We start from the raw sequence: 19946 nt of genomic DNA, 5'->3' as shown, positions 1-19946 counted from the left end.
TTGTTGAAATATATGGAGCAATTTCAAATCTGTGTGATTTGGAAAAGATGCTGATTAAATTTTGCCTGATTATATGCTACAACTGGCTTCCAAACCTGATCGGGCTTACATGTCCTGACCTAACATTTCAGGTTGTAATTGCTGATTAAAGTTTTTACTTTCTAATGAACCTACTTTGCTAAAAGACAGCATTTCATTTTGGTATTTCAATTTAAAGCTATATTAAATCTTTTCATAAACATTCCCAGGCATATAAAACAGTACACTGAATTTTCCATAATTGATGGTCAGCATAACAATCATCAATAATTACACGTAAAAGCCTAATCAGATTATCATTTTTTTTGGTCAGTATGTTTGCTTTCAGCAAGATCATTCTAGAAGTGTCACTGAACAGTCTTATTAGGAGATATATGATGTATGTGTCATCCTTTTGCTGACAAAAGCACTCACTATTGTGGCTGTTAACTATTCCCAATAAGGGCTATAGAATGGCCATTCTCTCATTCTAATAGTGTGCTTAATTTATTAACTGAAATTCTTTTGTAGGAAGAAATTTTTCTTGTCTCTTTGCTTATACTATTGTATGCTTATAGCATAGGTGTGGTCAACTATCAGGTAAGTAACAGAAAGAGTTGAGAAGATCTGAATAGTGAAAAAGAAGATATAACACTCTCCAACAGCCAATGTTTTCCATACATATTTTTCCTTAGTAAGTTCCTGGGAGCCTGGACTTAGTGCTGGACCCAGAGAATGTTATTTGTTCCCTCCACCTCCCACTCCATCAGGAAATATGCTGATCACAGATAACACTGATAACCAAAGGGACCATTTTCTTAAAGACTTATTTTATTTATTTTATGCATATAAGAACTGGGGTGTAGGCCAGAGGTACAAGGCGGGTGGGGAGGTGACAGCGTTCACCAGAGACAGAGTGGGGAGCAGAACAGGCTGAGGGGAACAGTGGGTGGGTCAGGAGAGGTCTGCTGCACCATGTGGGTCACCTCTGGGACTAGGGATCAAATTGAGCTTCAGTGGCTGGCTATAGCTTGACAGCCTAAGACTTAACCCTTGCGCTACCAGGGAGGCCCAAGGCAACATTGTTAACCTAGATGCAGTGAAAACAGGTTATCCATTATCTGTTGACAAGAATCCTACTTATTTTTCCACCAGGATGAGTGTTCCTTATAAGTCTTAGGTAACTGGAGGACTGGGTCTATCTACATTTTTAATCAAATGAAAGTGTCCCGCAGACATTATTAGTATAGGTTTTCTCTTTTACAGGCCTCTGGAAGTTAGAGAATATAATGGAGAAGGAACAGGTCTGGCTACTTTCCAATGTTAAGGAAATGTGGAGGGAGAGAGGACAGCAGTCTGGAATCCTGAGCTAATGTCAGAGCAAACAGGCAGCTACTAGTGAATCCAGAGGGAGGGCTGCTCTTCCATAAAGGAAATATTCAATACTGTTGGCAGGATGATTTTGGAAGCGCTTCAGTGAAGGTCTTACATCTAAATGCCATGCTGGGCTCCTGGTATGAAAAAGTTTAAACTAACAGTTGCTGTTTATATGCAAAGGTGACCCATGACAGGGGTGCCCAGTGTCATAAGCTGAAGGGGAGCTTGCAGAGGACAGGCACCTCTTGGTTACACTGTCAATCACAAGCCAGAAAAAAACAAGAGAAGAATATGTGACATTAACTGTGCATCAGAACAAGGTTCCTATTCCTTGTGTAGTAGTTGGGTATTTGCATGACATACTGCGTTTAAGTCTCCCATTCGATCTGTTTCATTGTGTGAACACAATTAAATTTAATGACTTCTGAAGCTTATTTATAATTCTCAATATACAAAATATTTTGTTGGTTCCCCCCTAGGTAGCATACATAAGGCAGATAATATAACTTTATGTATCTTTATATACTATTTATTCATTTCCTTACCTGGTGAAAGTGTACTCTGGAGTTTAAGCCATGTTTCTAATTCAATTTTTATTTAATATTATATGTATATATATTTTACAAGAGAAATAGGAACAGTGATGGAGGCTAAGAGTAGGAATTGGGGATAAAGGTGTCACAAGACCAGAAACTTCAAGAAATGATGAACATGATTGTTAAACCAGCTATACAAATGAAAGTCCTTGGGTTCTGCCTGCAGTAGCAAGTATCAGACAGCTATAGAAAGTACCTAGAGGTGCAGACCATGGTGGTGGTGGGGTGAATATGGGGACTGAGAACCATAAAAGAGAATCACCTGTCCTTACAAATCGACCTAGCCACACCCTAGAAGTGATTAATTTAAAAATAGATAACAATCCCACAAAAAATGAACTCCTCCCCCAAAAGAATACCACTCAGTGTAATTTCTGTCCCAGCAAGAGGCAGCCTACTGCCCACCTGTGTCTATGCAGATGCCTTTTTTTCTGTTCTCCTCTTCCTAATAAACCTGTCCTTTTAAAATGGCCCTTTGCCAGCCTGTATCTGTGTAAATGTCTCCCTCTCCTGAGTAGACTTGCTTCATGCCCCTGAAAGAGGACCACCACCAAAACTCTTCTCAGGGGCAACTCCAGGCCCCTGACCACTGAACCCTCCACCTCATCACAATAACATCAAATAGCATTTATATTAACCTCATTTTGGTTTTCACTATTAGGCTTTGAAAAAATAAAATTGCTCACTTTTCCTTTAAAAAGCACATACACATTTATTCTTTCATTATGTTTGTATGTCAGGAGTAGCAAAATGCCTTTCTCTACTTCAGGGTCCCTCCTGATTAAAACTATAAGGTATTTACTGAGCTGTATTTGAAGCTGAAGACTTGACTGGGGGAAAATCCACTAATGAAAATTAAAGTTTGTTGGCAGAATTAAATTTTTCTTGCCTTTTGAACAAAGAGCCTGTTTCCCCACTAGTTGTTATGAAATCAGTATTAATGGTTCCTTGAAGTAATCTACAGTTCTGGAGCTTTCCACAGGAAGTTCTCCACATAGCAGATGTCTTCTTCAATGCCAGCAGAAACGTCACAGAAAGTTATGTAGCAGAATAGATTTACCATGACTTCAAAGAAGCCAGCAATTTTGAAGTAGTGAGTTTTGATTGAGTTGTCAGTTTTATAAAAAAAAAAATGTTTGGATGTTGTGATACAAAAGGTATAGTAACAAATACTTGTTATATGTAGACATTATTTATATTGTGGAAAATGAGCTCAATAAAGGCCCTATCTTCCTCCCTCTGATAATAAAAATGTAATAATAATAAGAAACGTATTTTTTTCATACACTAATTAAGATTCAGGTGGCAACAACAGTCATGCTGTCTCAAGAAAATCAAACTCTTATGCTTTTCTCATTGCTAGTTGATAGTAACTATTGTTTGAGGTGAGGATTGAGATGCCTATGGTATAACAAAAGAAATTCAATGTACCTCAACATATTTTGAATAAATAAGCAGAGAACTGTGAAATGATTTCTCTGAACTATTGTGTCATCTTTTATCAACTGTAGGTAACAGACTAAATGCAAGTTTATAGTATGCTCCCATCCTCCACTGGGCAAAGTTCTTACACCTGACTTTAGATCCATGAAATCAAATAGCCACAAGTCAGACTTAATCAAAATAAAAATACCCGTTTGTGAAAAATACTGATAAGAAAAGGAAATGACTATCATCTGACTGGGACAAAATATTTGCAAATCATAAATCTGAAAAAAGTGCATAAACCAAATAGTAATAAACAGACATAGGTCGACTGGAAAATAGGTACATATGTACAAAGAATCATACTTGACTATTTACACTAGTCCTTAAAAACTAGAAACAATGCAAATGTGTTCAACTGCTGAACGGATGAATACATTGTGCTACATCAATAAAATGGAATCATGCTCCTCAATACAAGCAATGTAATGATTCATGCAACAAACAGTGATGAATCTCAGAGGCATTATGTTGAGTGAATGAAGCTAAAAACAAGACATTACTCAGTCTATTCGCATCACACTCTGAAGCAAGTTGTATTACAGGGACAGAAATTACATCAGGCAATAGGATAGGGCAGGTGATTGATTAAAAAGTGGAAAGGGGCATTTATGTGAATGATGAAAATATCCTATTACTTAATTTCAGTGGTAGTTACATGAATATTATGGTTACATGCCTAACACTCATAAATACATCGGGAAATCTACTAATTTTATATCTAAATAGCAAAATTTTTACTGTTATACCTAAGTAAATGTGGTTTTACTTAAATATAAAAGCTTAATTTTTTAATGTCACTGTCCAATGATAAAACAAACAAAACCTGAAATATGAAGAACTTAATACATTAAACGTTTATTTTACCAGTGGATTGGTAGACCTTCTGTGTTGTGACAATGGGGCTGTTTGTTTTGTGTAGGTTCATACTATAAACACAGTATCCTTTTTAAAGACTGCATACAAGAACTGGGGTATGGTCCAGAAGTGTGGGGGTAGAAGACAGAGTGGGGAGCAGAAGAGGCAGATGGACTGAAACACACTGCTAAGGGGCAGGCACAGCGGGTGGGTCAGGAGTCTGCTGTGCCAGTCTTTTATGTGTACTGAAATTTAATTTGAGAAGCTTGGCATTGCCTCTACTCAAGAACAATTTCAGGGGCTTGTCATATCACCCCTTTAACTTCAAGTGCCTCCCAAGGGCTCAGTAAGGAGAACCAAGGCATGGATAAGAACTTGCAGTTTCCCCATAAATTGGTACATAAAAGGAGCTTAATTATCATGCAACTGTTAGAATTGTTTAACCGTGTTCTATATTTCTTGGGAAAATTTCTGAGGACAAATTTTCTTGCAATTCCTTAACATTTTTAAGATCCAACTACAAGTGTGTTGCATCCAACCACAAACTCCCATAAAATGTTTTTAAAGGATCTAGTTAAACATTATCAGAAAGGTTTTTCTTCACTCATTACTTTTCTGTACTGACCTACGCAATTTCTAAATTCCTAATTGGATTATGATTTTCTTATTCCTATTAGTGCCTAGTCAAAATTTGTGAATTTTTGTGACCTAAATGAACGAATGTCCTAAACACGTCTATAGGTGCCATTTGTACAAGGGAAACAACAAAATTTTCTCCTGGGTGAAGTAGTGAGAAAAGAAGCTGAAAAGGGACTTTGAAATTTTATTGTTGATACCAAAAATACCTCTGTTGGTAAATGGCCTTTTCACCTCGAGGGACTCTGAGGATTTTAGTAAATTAATCCGCAAAAGTTGTTTGCTATGCATTGATTTCCATGGGCTTTGATCTTTCCTCACGTCTGCTCGAGGGAAACTTTGAATATGAACCACATAGAATAGGTAAACTCTGAAGTATATGCGTTTAGTGCCCAGTCATAAAAATTACTTCATTAAAATTACATTGCAAATGGGCCCTCCCTGGTGGCACAGCAGGTTAAAGCACAGCACTGAGAATCTAAAGCCACTTCTGCATGAGTTCGATTCCCGCCTGCCCCGGAGGTGACCACATGGTGTGGCAGACCTCTCCTGACCAACCCGCTGCTCCCCTCAGCAGTGTACTTCGTTGATCTGCCTGTTCTGTTCCCCACTCTGTCTCTGGTGAAGCCTCTCACTGCCCCTGAGCCTCTGGCCTGTACCCCAGTTCTGTCTGTACAAATAAATAAATCTAAAAAAAATAAAAAAAAACCAAGCTGATATATATATATATAAAATTATATTGCAAATATCAGAGGTTTCAAAATTTCATTTCCAACCTCACTGGTCACAACCCTCAAATTAGTAGATTTTATGACAAATCAGACTATATGAAGCATTATCTTTTGCAAAACATTTTAAGGTGGTGGTGTAAATTCCCAAGGGGTGGATAAGACAAAATATCAACATCTAAATTTCCTTTTATTTGGAACCAGATGTCCCTATCACAGGGTTTCACGGTGAGGAGTTGGAGAACCACGAAGCAGCTGCAATGCTCTGTCAGGAAAAAGACAGGTCATTTTTTACCTTTGTTGTTCTGGGACCAAGATGAGCTTTCATAGGAGTAAACCTTGCCAACAAGTCAGGCCCAGTTTGTTCAGGAGGGCATGGGCACAACACTGGGATGGACAGAAATGCCACCCCGTATGGAGTCAGCTCTCAAGGAAAAACAGGGCTAGAGAATTAGGTGAATTCAGTAAACAAAGCCCACAGACAATCTGAAAATTGTGTTGTACACTTCGTTCCAATCAGCTTTATACTTGCTCAAAGTTACTTGCTGCAACATTATTAATAGTCTATGAGTTACAGGGTGAGTCTCCCCAAAAAGGGCATACTGGCTTTTCTCAAAATTCCTAGAGACTTTCTAATAAACGTCTAGTGGTTGTCACCTTAATATGAACTAAAGGCGAGTTGAGATCCGTGAGTCTAGGAAAAGTGTGTTGCTATTGTTAAGAAAGCAGACTATTTGAACAGCAGTTAAGGCCTAAAGACCATTTTGTCTTTTGCTCCCCTTTTATAATCTACAAGAATGACTCCTTGGTGGTCTAGTGGTTAGGATTCAGCGCTCTCACAATCTACACAACTACACAACTACACAAGAATGTAGTTGAGGGGAGGGATAGATGAGGGTATAGTTTTATGAGAGAACAGACATGTCTGAGAATCTCATCTTTACTTAGAGACTGAAAATATTCAGTCATCCTCTCCTTTTCCTTCATTTGAAGCCTCCCCTTCTCTTTGATGCTTCCAGTCTTGAACACAGATTAAACAGACTGGTTATCATTCTTCTTTAGAATTTATAACCATATAAATCCTCTATACCTGTTATTAAATTTGTTCTTTGTCTTACTAATCTTCATGGTGTCATTTTGTTGGTTTGTCTAGTCTTAGAAGAACCCAGATTGTGTTGGGTGGGGGACTTTTTTCACGGGCCCCAGTACAGGTATGAAGTAGTAGGAAGAAAAATAAGAGACAAAAGTTCTTCCTCTGGTTGGGAAGAATGGACTCTAGATAAATTCAGGGTAAGTTGAATCCTAGCCTGTCACACAACAGGGATGTCAAACAGGTGACAATCACAAACTCTTGACATATGTGAACTTGGTTTGAAAACTCCCTCTTCTAGGACCACTGGATGTGTGTGAAGCACATAAAATACATGGCACACACTTGGAATATTTTAGGAGTGTAGTGACTGGAATTTACTGCCATGATAGCTGGTCCCAAGTACTAACAACCTCACTGTGTGTTTGTATTTACGTTCTCTAAATCTAGACTTTCTCAAAGAATATAAAATGATATAGAACGCCATAGGATATGGCATATCAAAACAAGTTTTTCAGTAGGTAAAACTTGAATTTTACCCCTAGTTCGCATTCTTTGTGTGTGGGAATTCATGGTTGTAATGCTCATTCCCCAAAATTTGTGCCAAGGCCCTACTCCTTGACTTGCTTACAACTGTCAGTCCAAACCTTGCCACTTTAGCCTATTATTTGGAATTAAAGGTACTTGAGAAGTAGCCATTGTAAGACCGATATTTAATGTCTTTCAGAAATTCTAAGGTCAATCTCCCACATGAAATGTACTCTCCCTGTACCAGGAGGGTAGAAAGCACCTTTCTAAGCAGATACAGGGGATTTAGGTATAAGAACAAAGCTGTTCATCTTTTCTACTCCACACCCAAACACTCAATCTTGTCGATTTTTAACAATTTTTTGTTGATAAACACTTCCTGCTTTGGTTATTCCTTTGAAATTTGTATCTTCTTGAGCCCTCCTACGTGTGTTATTAAATTTTTCTCTTGTAGTCTTTTTTACTATAAGGGTCAGAGGTTACTAAACTTAGGAGAGAAAATTGTTTTTTTTTTTCCTCCCCAAAACCTTTTGTCCAACCATTGGCAAACTTTCTATTTAATTTCTTTGCACCTAAAATTTAACCTTTACTTACTATTTGTCAAATTACACAGAAAGATCACATAAATAAATTTTCCTTTGAATAAAGTGGCAATAGCTCTTCTAGGTCATGAATGCAGTGGCCTCTGGATATCTAACTTTAAGAGAGCAACATCTGTATTTCTGGAATGTTTTTAAGAGATGACATTAACATCACCCAGTTTATTCACTGTGTTTAACTACGCCAAGATGAAACTGCAGGACAACTTTCATTCTTACTGTAGCTAAGAATTCCACTCTGAGCAACAAAAGCAACAGTTGGCAATAGCTATCCCCCCTCTGGGTTTCTGGGTTCAAGTCTGACACATATTACCTGGGAGTCTGGTCCCTTCTCACTATGCTCTCAGCCTCCTCCAGTTCCCCATCTTGCCTGAATGTCAAATTAACTTTCACTGAAGCACTCGAAGTTTCCAAAAGCCTCACCTGCCATACTGAGCTGCATTAACACTTTTATAGTATCATGGAAAGAGCTGTTCACCTATACCCACTCACACCATCTTCTTACTTGTCTATAATATATTAGGAGTCTATACAGAATGACATAACCCCTATTTGGTAAAATACTATGAGTTAGAGCTCAGTCATTAATACCAGCATTCCCAGTAATAGTGCAGTGCTTACCAAAGAGCAGGTGTTCAATTAAGGTTTAGGAAATAAAACACCCAACAAATCTGATGAGTAATTTATTAAGATTTATTTCTCACACAGGTCTTGAAACAGCTATGTAGTCTAAGTATATTAATTCAACTTTACAGAACAAGGATTAAAAGGGAGAAGCAAAGATTTTAAGTATTTTCTCTACCACTTGTTTCTATTGATCCTGACTATTTTAAAGTTCTTTCTCTTTCCCAACAAATGCATAATACCACCTTATCTTATTGTATATGACAAAGCAAGATACATGTTTCACAATTTGATTTACCAAACCACAAAGCTCCTAATATTTACCACATTGCAGCACTCCCTATATAAACCATATCATCCTTGAATCTGAAGATATTGAAGCTACTGTAATCTAGATGAAAAGAAACAATATTTGTATAACATGTCAAAACATACAAGAAAAATATTTCAAGTTACTTATATAAAACAGGAAAACAAAGGCATATATGTTGTACTCCCATTAACCACACGTCCAGATAAATTTTAAGAACACTAATTATCTCTTCAAACAATACATGAAGAAACTACTCTGAACTGGCCTAAGTGTGGGAGGAGCTGCTAAACTTGGCACTGGCCATGGAAGGAGACTTAGCCATGGCTGAATTATTGCCCTTGGCTCTCTTTTTTTCATCCTCCAAGGCTTCCTTATACTGAGATGGGAAAGAAGTAGGGTCAGTCCCAAGAACCTTAGCCAAAAACTCCAGAACTTTCATCTTGGTGGTTTCCGCATATGCTCTTGGGCCCCATAGGAATTCAGATCTTGCAGACCGGCTGCTGGCAACTTGCTGGTGTATCAGGTATTTTTCCTTCACAAAATCTTTGGTGATGAGCTTCCTTGTCTCGCCAAAGATGAAGTGCTTCACTCCAGGATAAACACCGGTTAAACTCAGAACTTCCCAGACATCTTCTTCAAAGGCCCGGTTACCTTTCATGAAGATCACACCCAGCACAAGAATCAGGATGCCGGTCTTGGGCACGCCCTCTTCACCACTCATCATCCCATCATAGGTGAGGCCCAATTTGATGAGTAGGGCATAGTGGTGGTTGACAGGATCCACTTCCTGCACATCAAGGCCAAAGACCATCTCCATGCGCTCGGAGGCTCTCAGCAGGAGCGCAGTGAAGTGGCTTCTATATCCTTTGATGACCGTCTTCAACATTTCTTTCTTCGTTATTGGCTCTTTCACTTTATACTTGAGCAGCATGAAATCCACCATCATCGCCACTTTCTCATCTAGAACATCTATGGGCACATTTCTGGGGTCTGGCTCCGCCTGTGAGGTGCTCAAAATCTGCTCCTCCTCCTGGCTAGTGGAGCTCTCATCTGATTTGCTTGGTAAAGTGGCCAGGGTGAGACTCTGAGATCCCTCAGAAATATTGGCCACACCAATTTCAGGATCCTCTTTTGACTTTTCAGGAATTAGAGAAGGGCATGAGAGGGAATTCTCTTCCAATGCCTTAATGACCTCTGCAACCTCCAGGCTATGGTTGCTACTGTGGGCCTGGTTACTTTTATCATCTGAGGATCTTGGGTTCTTATGCCGAGGCATGGCTATATTGGCAGTAGACAGTAGATAGGAACGTGGGTGGGAAATCACTGCCTAAAGGAGAGAAGGCAGATGTGAGTGACCTCAGCTAAAATCCAAATGGAGGGATCTCTGTTAAAAAGCCACCTCCAGTGGAATTCTGACAGCCATGCCTCACATGTCTTCTGACCTCTTGACTGCTTTGTCCCCCAAGAACAGGAAGCAGCCTAAATGTTTCTCAGGGAGCACTAAGTCAACCCAGGTCAAAATTCTCTAGGATCATAATAGGTAGTTGTGGTTGGGCCCAGTACAGCCATTTCTATTATGAAGTAGGTAGTGTCATTTCCTCTCTTGGTTCCATTATTTTGGCAATAGGTAGGCCTGGGGTCCCTCCCTATGCTAATATGAGGTTGTTCCTCTAAGTGTGAAATCACACCTTCCAGGAAAACTGAGCAGGGAATATGAGGTAGCTCCTTCTGAAATCTGCCCTGGGTATTCAGGCTGACAGCATGAGCTACATTCTGTGTACACTATCCTGGTGCTGGGTATCTTCCCATTTCTCACTCAAATGTTCTACTTTATTTTTTTTTAAGATTTACTTTTATTTATGCATACAAGAACTGCAGTATAGGTCTCAGTTGTCTTACTTTAAATCCAAGCAACTCCTGGAACCTCTTCTTTTGATACTAACAGTGCGCCTCAGAACAAAGTCTTTACCTCCTGATCTGGAAGGAGTAAGAGTGGTCCCACCCAATGGACAGTCTCACTTCTCAGCACTGACAAGTTTATGGCCAGACTCCTGTTACTGCTGGAGTGATCTGTCCCTCATTACTCACTCAAGGTCACTTCATTGGCTGCTAGCGGCATCTCACATTTGACCACTCTAATGTCTGATGCCAACCCACTATACAAGATTCCCTTATTTTCCTGAGTCATCTGAGAAAGAAGAGAGTAAGGACACCATCTGGCTGTTTTGGGACTTCTCTGGGCGAACAGTAGTAGCTGATACTCTAGATCTCCATTTGTTCTGCTGTGGGTAGACCTCTCTGACTCCACTCAGGCTTTCGACTTTACTATTTATTAACAGGCATTGGGCTCCTTCCTCTGCTGAGCTACTGTGATATGGTTTACATTAAGAAGCACCTAAATGGGCCCTCCTGGTGGCACAAGGGGTTAAAGTGCAGTACTATGCAGCTATCCGCAGCCATTGAGGCCTGAGTCAGAACCCTGGCCAGGGAGGTGAACCACATAGCAGAGCAGACCTCTCCTGTCCTGCCAGCTGCTCCCCTCAGCAGTCTATTTCAGTAGGTCTGCCTGTTCTGCTTCCCACTCTGTCACTGGTGACTGCTCTCACCCCTGTATCCCTGGCTTGTACCCCAGTTCTTGTATGCATAAATAAATCTTTAAAAAAAAAAACACCTAAATTAACTGAAAGCCCCAAGAGGGGAATAGTAGGCAACCTTCCATGAGTTCCTTGCCCTTGGGATCCAGGGACAAATACCAGGTGGTTTCATTCACATGGGGAATATGAAAAAGAAAGCAAAGAAACAACAATAAAACAAAACAAACCCTGGAAATATGACTTCAGGGCTGAGGCTCCCAGAAGGGCAGGGTAGAAGAGAGTAAAGTAGGGAAGGGGTCCTATGGGCTGAAGGTCGGTGTGCTGTGATAACATAAACGTCTAGAGGTGTGAACTTATACACCTGTAACAGTGCCGTAAATCAAAATTAACCTCAATAAACATAATTAAAATACTAAACACAGGTACCAGGGTTCTGTTATAACCTTACATTCCAGAGTAAATAACGTCATGGTATGGTGGTGGAGGGAAACCAGAGTTTTGGAGATGATCATGATGTAACACACAGATACTGAATTATAGTGATATGTACCTGAAAGCCACATTAATAACTTACAGTAATGTTATAAACCAATGCTATTTCAATATATTTTTAAGTAGGAGAATGTGGGCCAGGAAAGAACTTCATGGTGACATTATGTTCAGAAGTATGTGGTGGAGAGTCTTAGCTTGGGACCTTTCACTGAAAGCTGTCAATACCCAGGACTTAAACCTTTTGAGTTTTCCTGCCCACAGTAACTTCTCACATCTCAATAAACACTATGGAGTAGAAATATCTCATCTAGCCACGCCGCCCTGGACCTGCTAAGAGTTCCCTGAAATACTGGGAAAATTTCATGTGGCGTGTTTGCTTCCACACAAGAAAGAAACCTGCCAGGGCCTGGGACACTTTCTGATAACTAACACATTATATTCAGAAGAAAGCTCTCACTTCCGAGGCCCCGTCTCCGTCGCCCAACCTTTCCTTGGTCCTCTCAGGGCTAGCAAAGGGGAAGGGTTCTACCCCCTTGTATCATTTGTTGATTAGACCCACATTTTCGAAAGAGGTCCTCAAATAGGTAACTGGTTGTTAGGAGACCTACCGCTATTTATTAACGGAGGCTCCACCAAGACCCCATTTCTCTGAAAGCCCCAGAAAGGAGAGCAACAACAATGCACAGTACATTCAGCACTGACTATGTTACAAAAGGAGCCAGACAGCACGCTATGCCACCACCTGGGTCTTTGGGGGTGAGCAGAACCCCAAGAATTAAAATGGGGCTCTCACTGGGATTTGTGCCGGACCCCTGACTTGGTTCCTTTTCGGGCATGAAACAGTTTTTCTCCGATGAAAGTCTCACGTCCCTCAAATTCTAATGTCCAAATCAGCAACATGTCCGGCCGTCACGGGCTCGGGAACCCCAGGGCTGGCAACCAGTTGAGAATCAGTAAATTATCAACTGATAAGGTTTTCGGGTGCCTTTTCGTGACTTCTGCCAGCTCTGGAGCCTTTTACTCTCCGGCGCCCGCTCCACGCCACACGCACTCGCTGCAATCAGATCACCACAGGCAGCGCACGGTACCCCAGCCTGACTTAACCTCCCCACCGGAGTCTCCCCAGGGTGGTTTGGGGTTCTTATCTAGGGGCCCAGCTCTTTTCTGTGGTGAAAAGTCTCAGTTCACCTTTAAAATCATACCTGACTTGCAGTACCGCACGTGCTCACTTCCGACCAGTTCAGAACAAAGGGCTGTGTGCTCTTAAAATGGCGAAGAGGAAGTCAGGGGGCGTGACATCCGGCTACCGCCCCCCGCCCCCCGTCCCTGATGCCCTAGAGTCAACAACAGGGTCAAGGCTTTGCACGCGGCTGTGTTCCTGAGTGGAAGTGATCGTCCCTGCTCACACCTCTCACATTGGCTTTGCCAGGTCCTAGAATTGCTCCCTCAACTGAGCCACGGTTGCAGCTCTCATTCTAAGGTCCCCGAGTGTTCAGAACCCTGCAGAATGATGCGGGGTACCTCAGCCAGAGTGCCGAGCCCAGGAATTTTAGGGTGAAAGCAGATGTGGGCTAGTATCTGCGTGAGCCCCCGTATGCTTTGCGTTTGGTTTCCTCGCTCCTCATTTATGGGGCTTCTCTTGGCACCTTTCTCTTTGATTTAAAACTTCCTGCACGTGCTCCAACCCGGTCAATTCCTAGGAGCTTGGAATAATGACGAGGGGTGACTGCCAGAGTGCCCAGCCTAGCACCCTTTAGGGTGAAAGCAGATGCCGGTCTGTCTCTGGGAGCGCTCTTTATTCTTATCTGCCGGTCTCTGGTCTCTGCAGCCCTCATTAACGGGGCGTCTCTTGGGAAATGTTCCATTGCAGCAAATAATTGGGAGTTTGGCTTGTGTGGGGTCTCAGTGTTACGGTGAAATAGTTTGTAGCCAGAGCACAACGTAGGCATGGGTCAGCACAGAGAGTGGGCAGTCTGAGAAAAATCATACACATACTTTCTTTTACCAATGTTTGTAACATAAATTCAGTTATTAAAAAAAATTATACTTTCTACTGGTAGTGAGAAATGTGATGATGTTTTCATGTTATCCAGCAAGCATATGCAGAAATTATATGCAAATGTTGAATTTTATCTTCCGTTGGAATTTTCTAGAGATTTATTTACATATGCGTACAGAACTGGGGTACAGCCAGAGGTGCAGGGGCGCTGTGAGGATGCACTAGAGACAGAGCGGGGAGCAGAACAGGCAGATTGGCGAAGTACGCTACTGAGAGGAGCAGCGGGCTAGGCTGGAGAACTCTGCCACCCCAAGTGGTGAAGCAGTTGTGGCCAGCTTCTTAGTGCTACGCTTGAATCTGTTGTGCCACCAGGGAGTACCCTCTCTTGGAATTTTTAAATACTCTTTGTTCATTTTGCTATTTGAGGATGGCTTGGATGAGTTTCAGTTTTTATTTATTGATTTAAGTCTGCAATTTCTGTGATGCCTGTTTTGTCATTTATCTTTTGTTAAAAGATTGCATGTCCCCAATTTAAAGATAGGTTGTTTACAATAAATCCCTTTTCGCAGAACTCTCAGACATGCAGTACAGTACACACAGTACACACAGTACAATATACTTGTTACCAGAAACCCAGCATAACAATCATCAATAGTTACAAGAACTTGGTAAGATTAGTATATATATATTTTTGGTCAGTTTGTTTTGTTTGTTATTTGTCAAAAAAGATGATGCTCTGCAATATCTCCTGAATCCAAGTTTTCAGCAAAAGTTAAAAATAAAACTATGAGGAATATAAAAAGATAAACCACTGTCCAGAAAAAAACTACTTTTAATTAATCTAAGTAACAATGGAGTGATATCAAGAATGTATAAAGAACAAAAAATAAATTCAGAAAAACACAATCCCATAACAAATTATAGGCTAAAGACAAGAACATCATTTACAAAAGAAGAAACCTGAATGACTAGAATGTCTGCCTATAGGACTTTTTGGTAAAGAATATTGTTGACAGTAAATTAATGTAAACATTTTTAAAGAGTCATTTACCAATAGTATATTCATATGAATATGTAAAGACACTGTAACATTAAATCTACTTTGGTATAATTATCTTAAATACTGTATATGTGCACACAGAAATAATTTTAGTGGCACTGCATGGCACCAGAAAGCTTGTAAACTATCCTTATGTGAAGAATGTACTACAGCAATATGATCATATATTAAATATATACAAAATAACTGGAGTTCCTGAAGTCAACATAGATGACTGCTATAACAAAGTATCAATGGAAAAGCCAAATCCTGGAAAAATAAAGTTTACAAATATTTAAATGCTATGTATGCTTTAAGAACACATCCGTATGTAGTAAAAGTCTAAAAGTACAATAGGAATATTTGCTATGAATTTTAGGAAAATATTTTTCTTGAAGATGTGGCAAAGGATGGGAGTATAATTAAGGAGCGGGGAAGAGGGTGGTTAAATAATATTGACAATATTTAATTTCTTAATTTTAGCATTGGTTATACAGATACTTACTAAATTAATCTCTATATGTATTTGTGCGCCTTAAGTATTTTATAATATCATAGCACAAGGGGAATTCCCCTAGCCCACCTGGGTTCTACTGAGGTTAGACAGATGACCAAATTAACATCAGACAAATTAGTAGGGGAGAAAGGCAAAATGTATATATAGCTCTAAATCTAATGTAGAATGGGGTGAAACAAGGACATATATCTTGTGCAAAAGTACCTGAGATATCAAGGCACAAGAATGGGGGAGACATCACATGACATATAGAGAATGACTTCATATTTTATTCTGAGAATAACAGGATAGGTTTCCAAGATAGAGAGGATATGTTCACTGATAAAACCACACCTAGATGATAACCCTCCAAGATATATTCTATCTACTAGGTCATGAAAAGGGGGATCAGTGATTGCTTTGTTCATACCATCAGGGGAAACGGTAACAGCTTAGTAACACTCTCTCTACTGCCTCAGTTGTGGCGAACTAAAAATAATCTGTATTCTTTAAGTAATGGTAACAGATTTCCTGAGGCCCTCAGGACCTTAAGTGGATCTCAGTTTTCCATACCAAGGTGATGATTATTGGAAAAGGCCTACTTTCATATATTGAGATTCTTTTTGGAGAGAAGGATCCCACAATAATAAATTAAAGCAAAAGAGTAAATTTACTAAAATGCATGATTTATAATATTAAACTAATAAAGTTAAATGAATTAGAAATAAAATATGCATAAGAACCCCAACAAGTGGTCATATTTACTTATATATGAGCATGGTTTATGAAACCACCAAGACCAATAAATCCCAAATGATATACCAATACGTGCTAAAGATGATAATAATCTTATTAAATAATAGAAGGATGATCTGAGAATAGCAGCGTCATTACCAGAACAACTAATGGTCTTTAACCTGTTCTGAATGGTATTTGTCTGCAATTATTTTTTCCAGTTCTAAGGTACAGATTAAAAAAAAAATTCTTTTCCTAGTTATCTCTTTGGTTTTAACTATATAATAGTCTGTATTTGTTTTCAAACTGTGATCTTATTACTTATATTAGAGCAAATGCGGATAATACTGGACTCAATCAGGTTTAAATTATATTCTTAACACCCTGGAACCCAGTGGCAAGGACTCTTTGGTCTGTGTGTTTTGCCTGTGATCATTTTCACCAGAAAATGCTGTAATGTGTATTGATATTGTGAGGATTCTGGTTGATCCAAATGTTACAAATGGTGACATTGCAATGACCCAAACCAATGGAAAAGGGGATATAATTGAGGTAAAGTGACTTAAATTATCAATTAAAAATCAACTGCTTATTTAGAAAAACACTGAGAAGCAAGGGATAGGTCAGATAAAAATTTGGCTGCGCAGAGAAGCCCAGCTCATATCAAAAGCCATAGGTGGTCCTGAGAATGTTTTTAAAAAGCAGTCTAAATAGAGGCACCAGATTTGTGGTAATTTGAGATGCTTATGGCCTCCAGGCGTGGGTCCTGAAGTTTGCTCCAAGATTGGGTGAGAGCTGTCTGAGACTGTCACCCTGAAAATGACAATTCCCCTCCCACCAATGCACAGAATCCAGCTCTAGGGACAAGGTCTGCCTACTCTCTGTGCTAGTCTCCAAACTTTGCCAAGAGGTTGGTTAACTTTCCCCTTTTGCTGCCAGTTGAAGTATATGCTTTATTATTCTAATGTGGATTTCCCCAAAATTCATATTGTGCTACATGCATTTGGCTTGAATAATGAGTGAAACCCTCCTGCTGTGAGGAAAGCAGCATTCTAGAGAAACCAAACATGATAAAGCAACTGCTTCCTGCTAAAGGGTTTCTACATGGTCAAATATGAACATTCATATACATTTGGAAACATCCAACTGGAATGAAATCCAAGACAATAATGTTCACCTACTTCCTTTTGATTCATCAAATCCCACAAGAAAACACCTTAAAGACAAACACTAACCATTCAAGTATAGTAGGAGGTTTGCTTCTGATTTTTGACTATAGAATACAACTTTTCTGATCATAGTTAACTTACATATAATCACAGAACCACTGAGCTAGCTACGAGGTCTTTGAAACCTGAGGTTTATTTTCTACCCTTAAATTAGGATTAAAAAAGTAAACAGAATTAAGTTCTCCAAAAAGTAGAATTTTATAAACCTAATAGCCCATTACTATATTTAAAAGCTCTCATGATAGGCATGATTCTGATAACAACAATGTCAGTACACAAATGAGTACACAGATACCCAAGAACCCACAAACCTTTATTTTCTAAAGGGGTATGCCCATGTGTACAAGAACAAGGCATACTCTTAATATAAAATACAAAAGGCCTTTAATAGAATTATTGTGCACAGAAAGAAGAATAGCATTTTCCCAATAAAACAACCTATTACCTATCTGCTCATGGGTAAATATCCATCCAGACAGGGTTAGACCAAAGCAGGGCTACTGGGGTCCAAAGCCTTGCCACAAGTTTAATGCACCTTGTGGTAGAGAACCATAAGAAGGAGGCAAAAGGGCCAGGCAAGGCTGGAACAAATGGAGTAAAATCAAAGGACAAGTCAAGATAACATCTGCCATTGTCAGCCTCCCTATGGGTCTCTTGTGTGGGTGAGAGACCCACGTGGGTCTCTTGCACACACATCTCTTCCAAGTGACCCTAAATATCTCTGCTCATGTCTCCTCCCATGTCCTCCAAATCCCTGCTGCACATCCAAAGCTGAGAAGCAAGCCAGCCTTTCTACCCCAGGTGTGTCTTTGGGCGGACCTGCCATGTGTGCTATGTGGCTTCACCTAGCCCTCAGCTCTGCCCCTATTTAGATGAGGCAGGGGACGTGGAACCTCCCTTTTATATGCAGGTATCTCTGTAACATCACAAACTCTGTTAGATTTAGGTAAATACCATTTTTTTTCCAAGTGAACAAATAATTATCATTTTTTTCTGATTATAAATGTGAAATCAGTGTATTCCTGAAAATAAAATGCAAACTCCCATCAGATAAACACAGTTATAATAACATGTTAGTTAATTTCTTTCTGATGTTTTGTATGTGCATGTTTACATCTATTACATACATTTGCATATATTCACATGATAAACACACATACAGGAAGGTAAACAGAATCTGCTACCTTAAAATAGGATTTTTTTGCATAATGATGATTTTAGGTTGATTATTTTAAGAAATAGCAGGCACAGGGAAAGATCTGAAAACCACTTTGCAAGATGCTCTCATATTTATGTGGAAAATATTTATAAGGATGTCTCCCTCTCTAAAATAGGAAGAGGGAGATGATAATCTCTAGAAATTCATCAATGGAGAAGACAGTATTTAAATTTGCAAATCAACCATAACTGCCTTTACTGAACTTTTAGTCACAAATTTCCTTAACTTGTCCTTACCCCCAAGATCTTTTATCTATAGCTAAGATGATATTTAAGGAGCTATCTTGAGTCATTTCAGAGAGTTACTCAGTTTTCCTGGGGCTCTCCCGTACATGTAGGAGGTATGTGTGTTATTAAACTTTTGTTTGTGTTTTTCCTAAACATGTCTTTGATTTTCTTTTACTCTGCCTTTTTTCTTATAGGGAGAGCACATTCAAGAACCTACAAGGGTAAGGGAAATTTTTCTTGTTCTACATCTACATATTGATAATATCTATTATTTATTTGTCATTCACTAAGTACCAAGTGTTAAGAACATGCACTTTATGTATATTTTAAATATTTGATTCCTTTAAACTCATGTTTTTAAAAAACAAATTAAAGTTCAGAAGCTTTAAAAAAAATCCCAGTATCCCAGTTATCAAGATGGTAAATGTTGACCTGGAGGTGCATTATGGCACTCTTATTAGCCTACCTGTTACACATAGACATAAAACTATCATATAAGTATAAACATGGCCAGGCACAGACACAAGAATATATCACAACAAGAATATATCACAGAAGACTTGGCATTGTTTAATTGTTGATTGGCTATCTGTCGGAAGTCCTAAGGGTCTATGGTCCATGACATGTAATTTATTGAAACAAAACCTAATCATATTCGTTGCAGAGGTAGTTTGTGAGATAAACCACTTTATGAATGTAACAAGACTGACTCCCATTGTGTGCCATGGATGTAGGACAGAAGGCATACAGAGCTGAGAATGAAGTCATGAATGGATATGGACATGCAACAATAGAGACTTATAATGGAAATCATGAACATAGCAAATATTAACAACATGGGGATACTATATTAGAATTGCCATTCAAGTGGAAAAATCTATGAGTTTTTAAATTACACAAAGAATGAAGTACACTTGATATATATAATAACAAAATAAATCATAAATTATTTGCATCTGTTGGATAACGTAATTGATTTTTCTTTGCATACTTCTATTTCCAAAGACACTGATGATTAGAAATTCTATGTCATCCATCAGATTATAAACATGGCCAGTTAATAT

General features: G+C 39.2%; 1 protein-coding gene across 1 annotated transcript; it reads right to left on the bottom strand.

Moving 5' to 3' along the window:
- Nucleotides 1-9117: 9117 nt before the first annotated feature.
- Nucleotides 9118-10128, bottom strand: LOC101637170 (melanoma-associated antigen B16-like). Its single transcript, XM_004690102.1, has one exon. The coding sequence runs from the start codon at nt 10126-10128 to the stop codon at nt 9118-9120; it is 1011 nt and encodes a 336-aa protein (XP_004690159.1).
- Between the last annotated feature and the right edge of the window lie 9818 nt (nt 10129-19946).

Source organism: Condylura cristata, unplaced genomic scaffold (assembly GCF_000260355.1).
Source record: "Condylura cristata isolate star-nosed mole 26May11 unplaced genomic scaffold, ConCri1.0 scaffold00027, whole genome shotgun sequence".
NCBI lineage: Eukaryota > Metazoa > Chordata > Mammalia > Eulipotyphla > Talpidae > Condylura > Condylura cristata.
The sequence above is the reverse complement of the archived record's forward strand: the minus strand, read 5'-3'. Positions and strand labels throughout refer to the sequence as shown.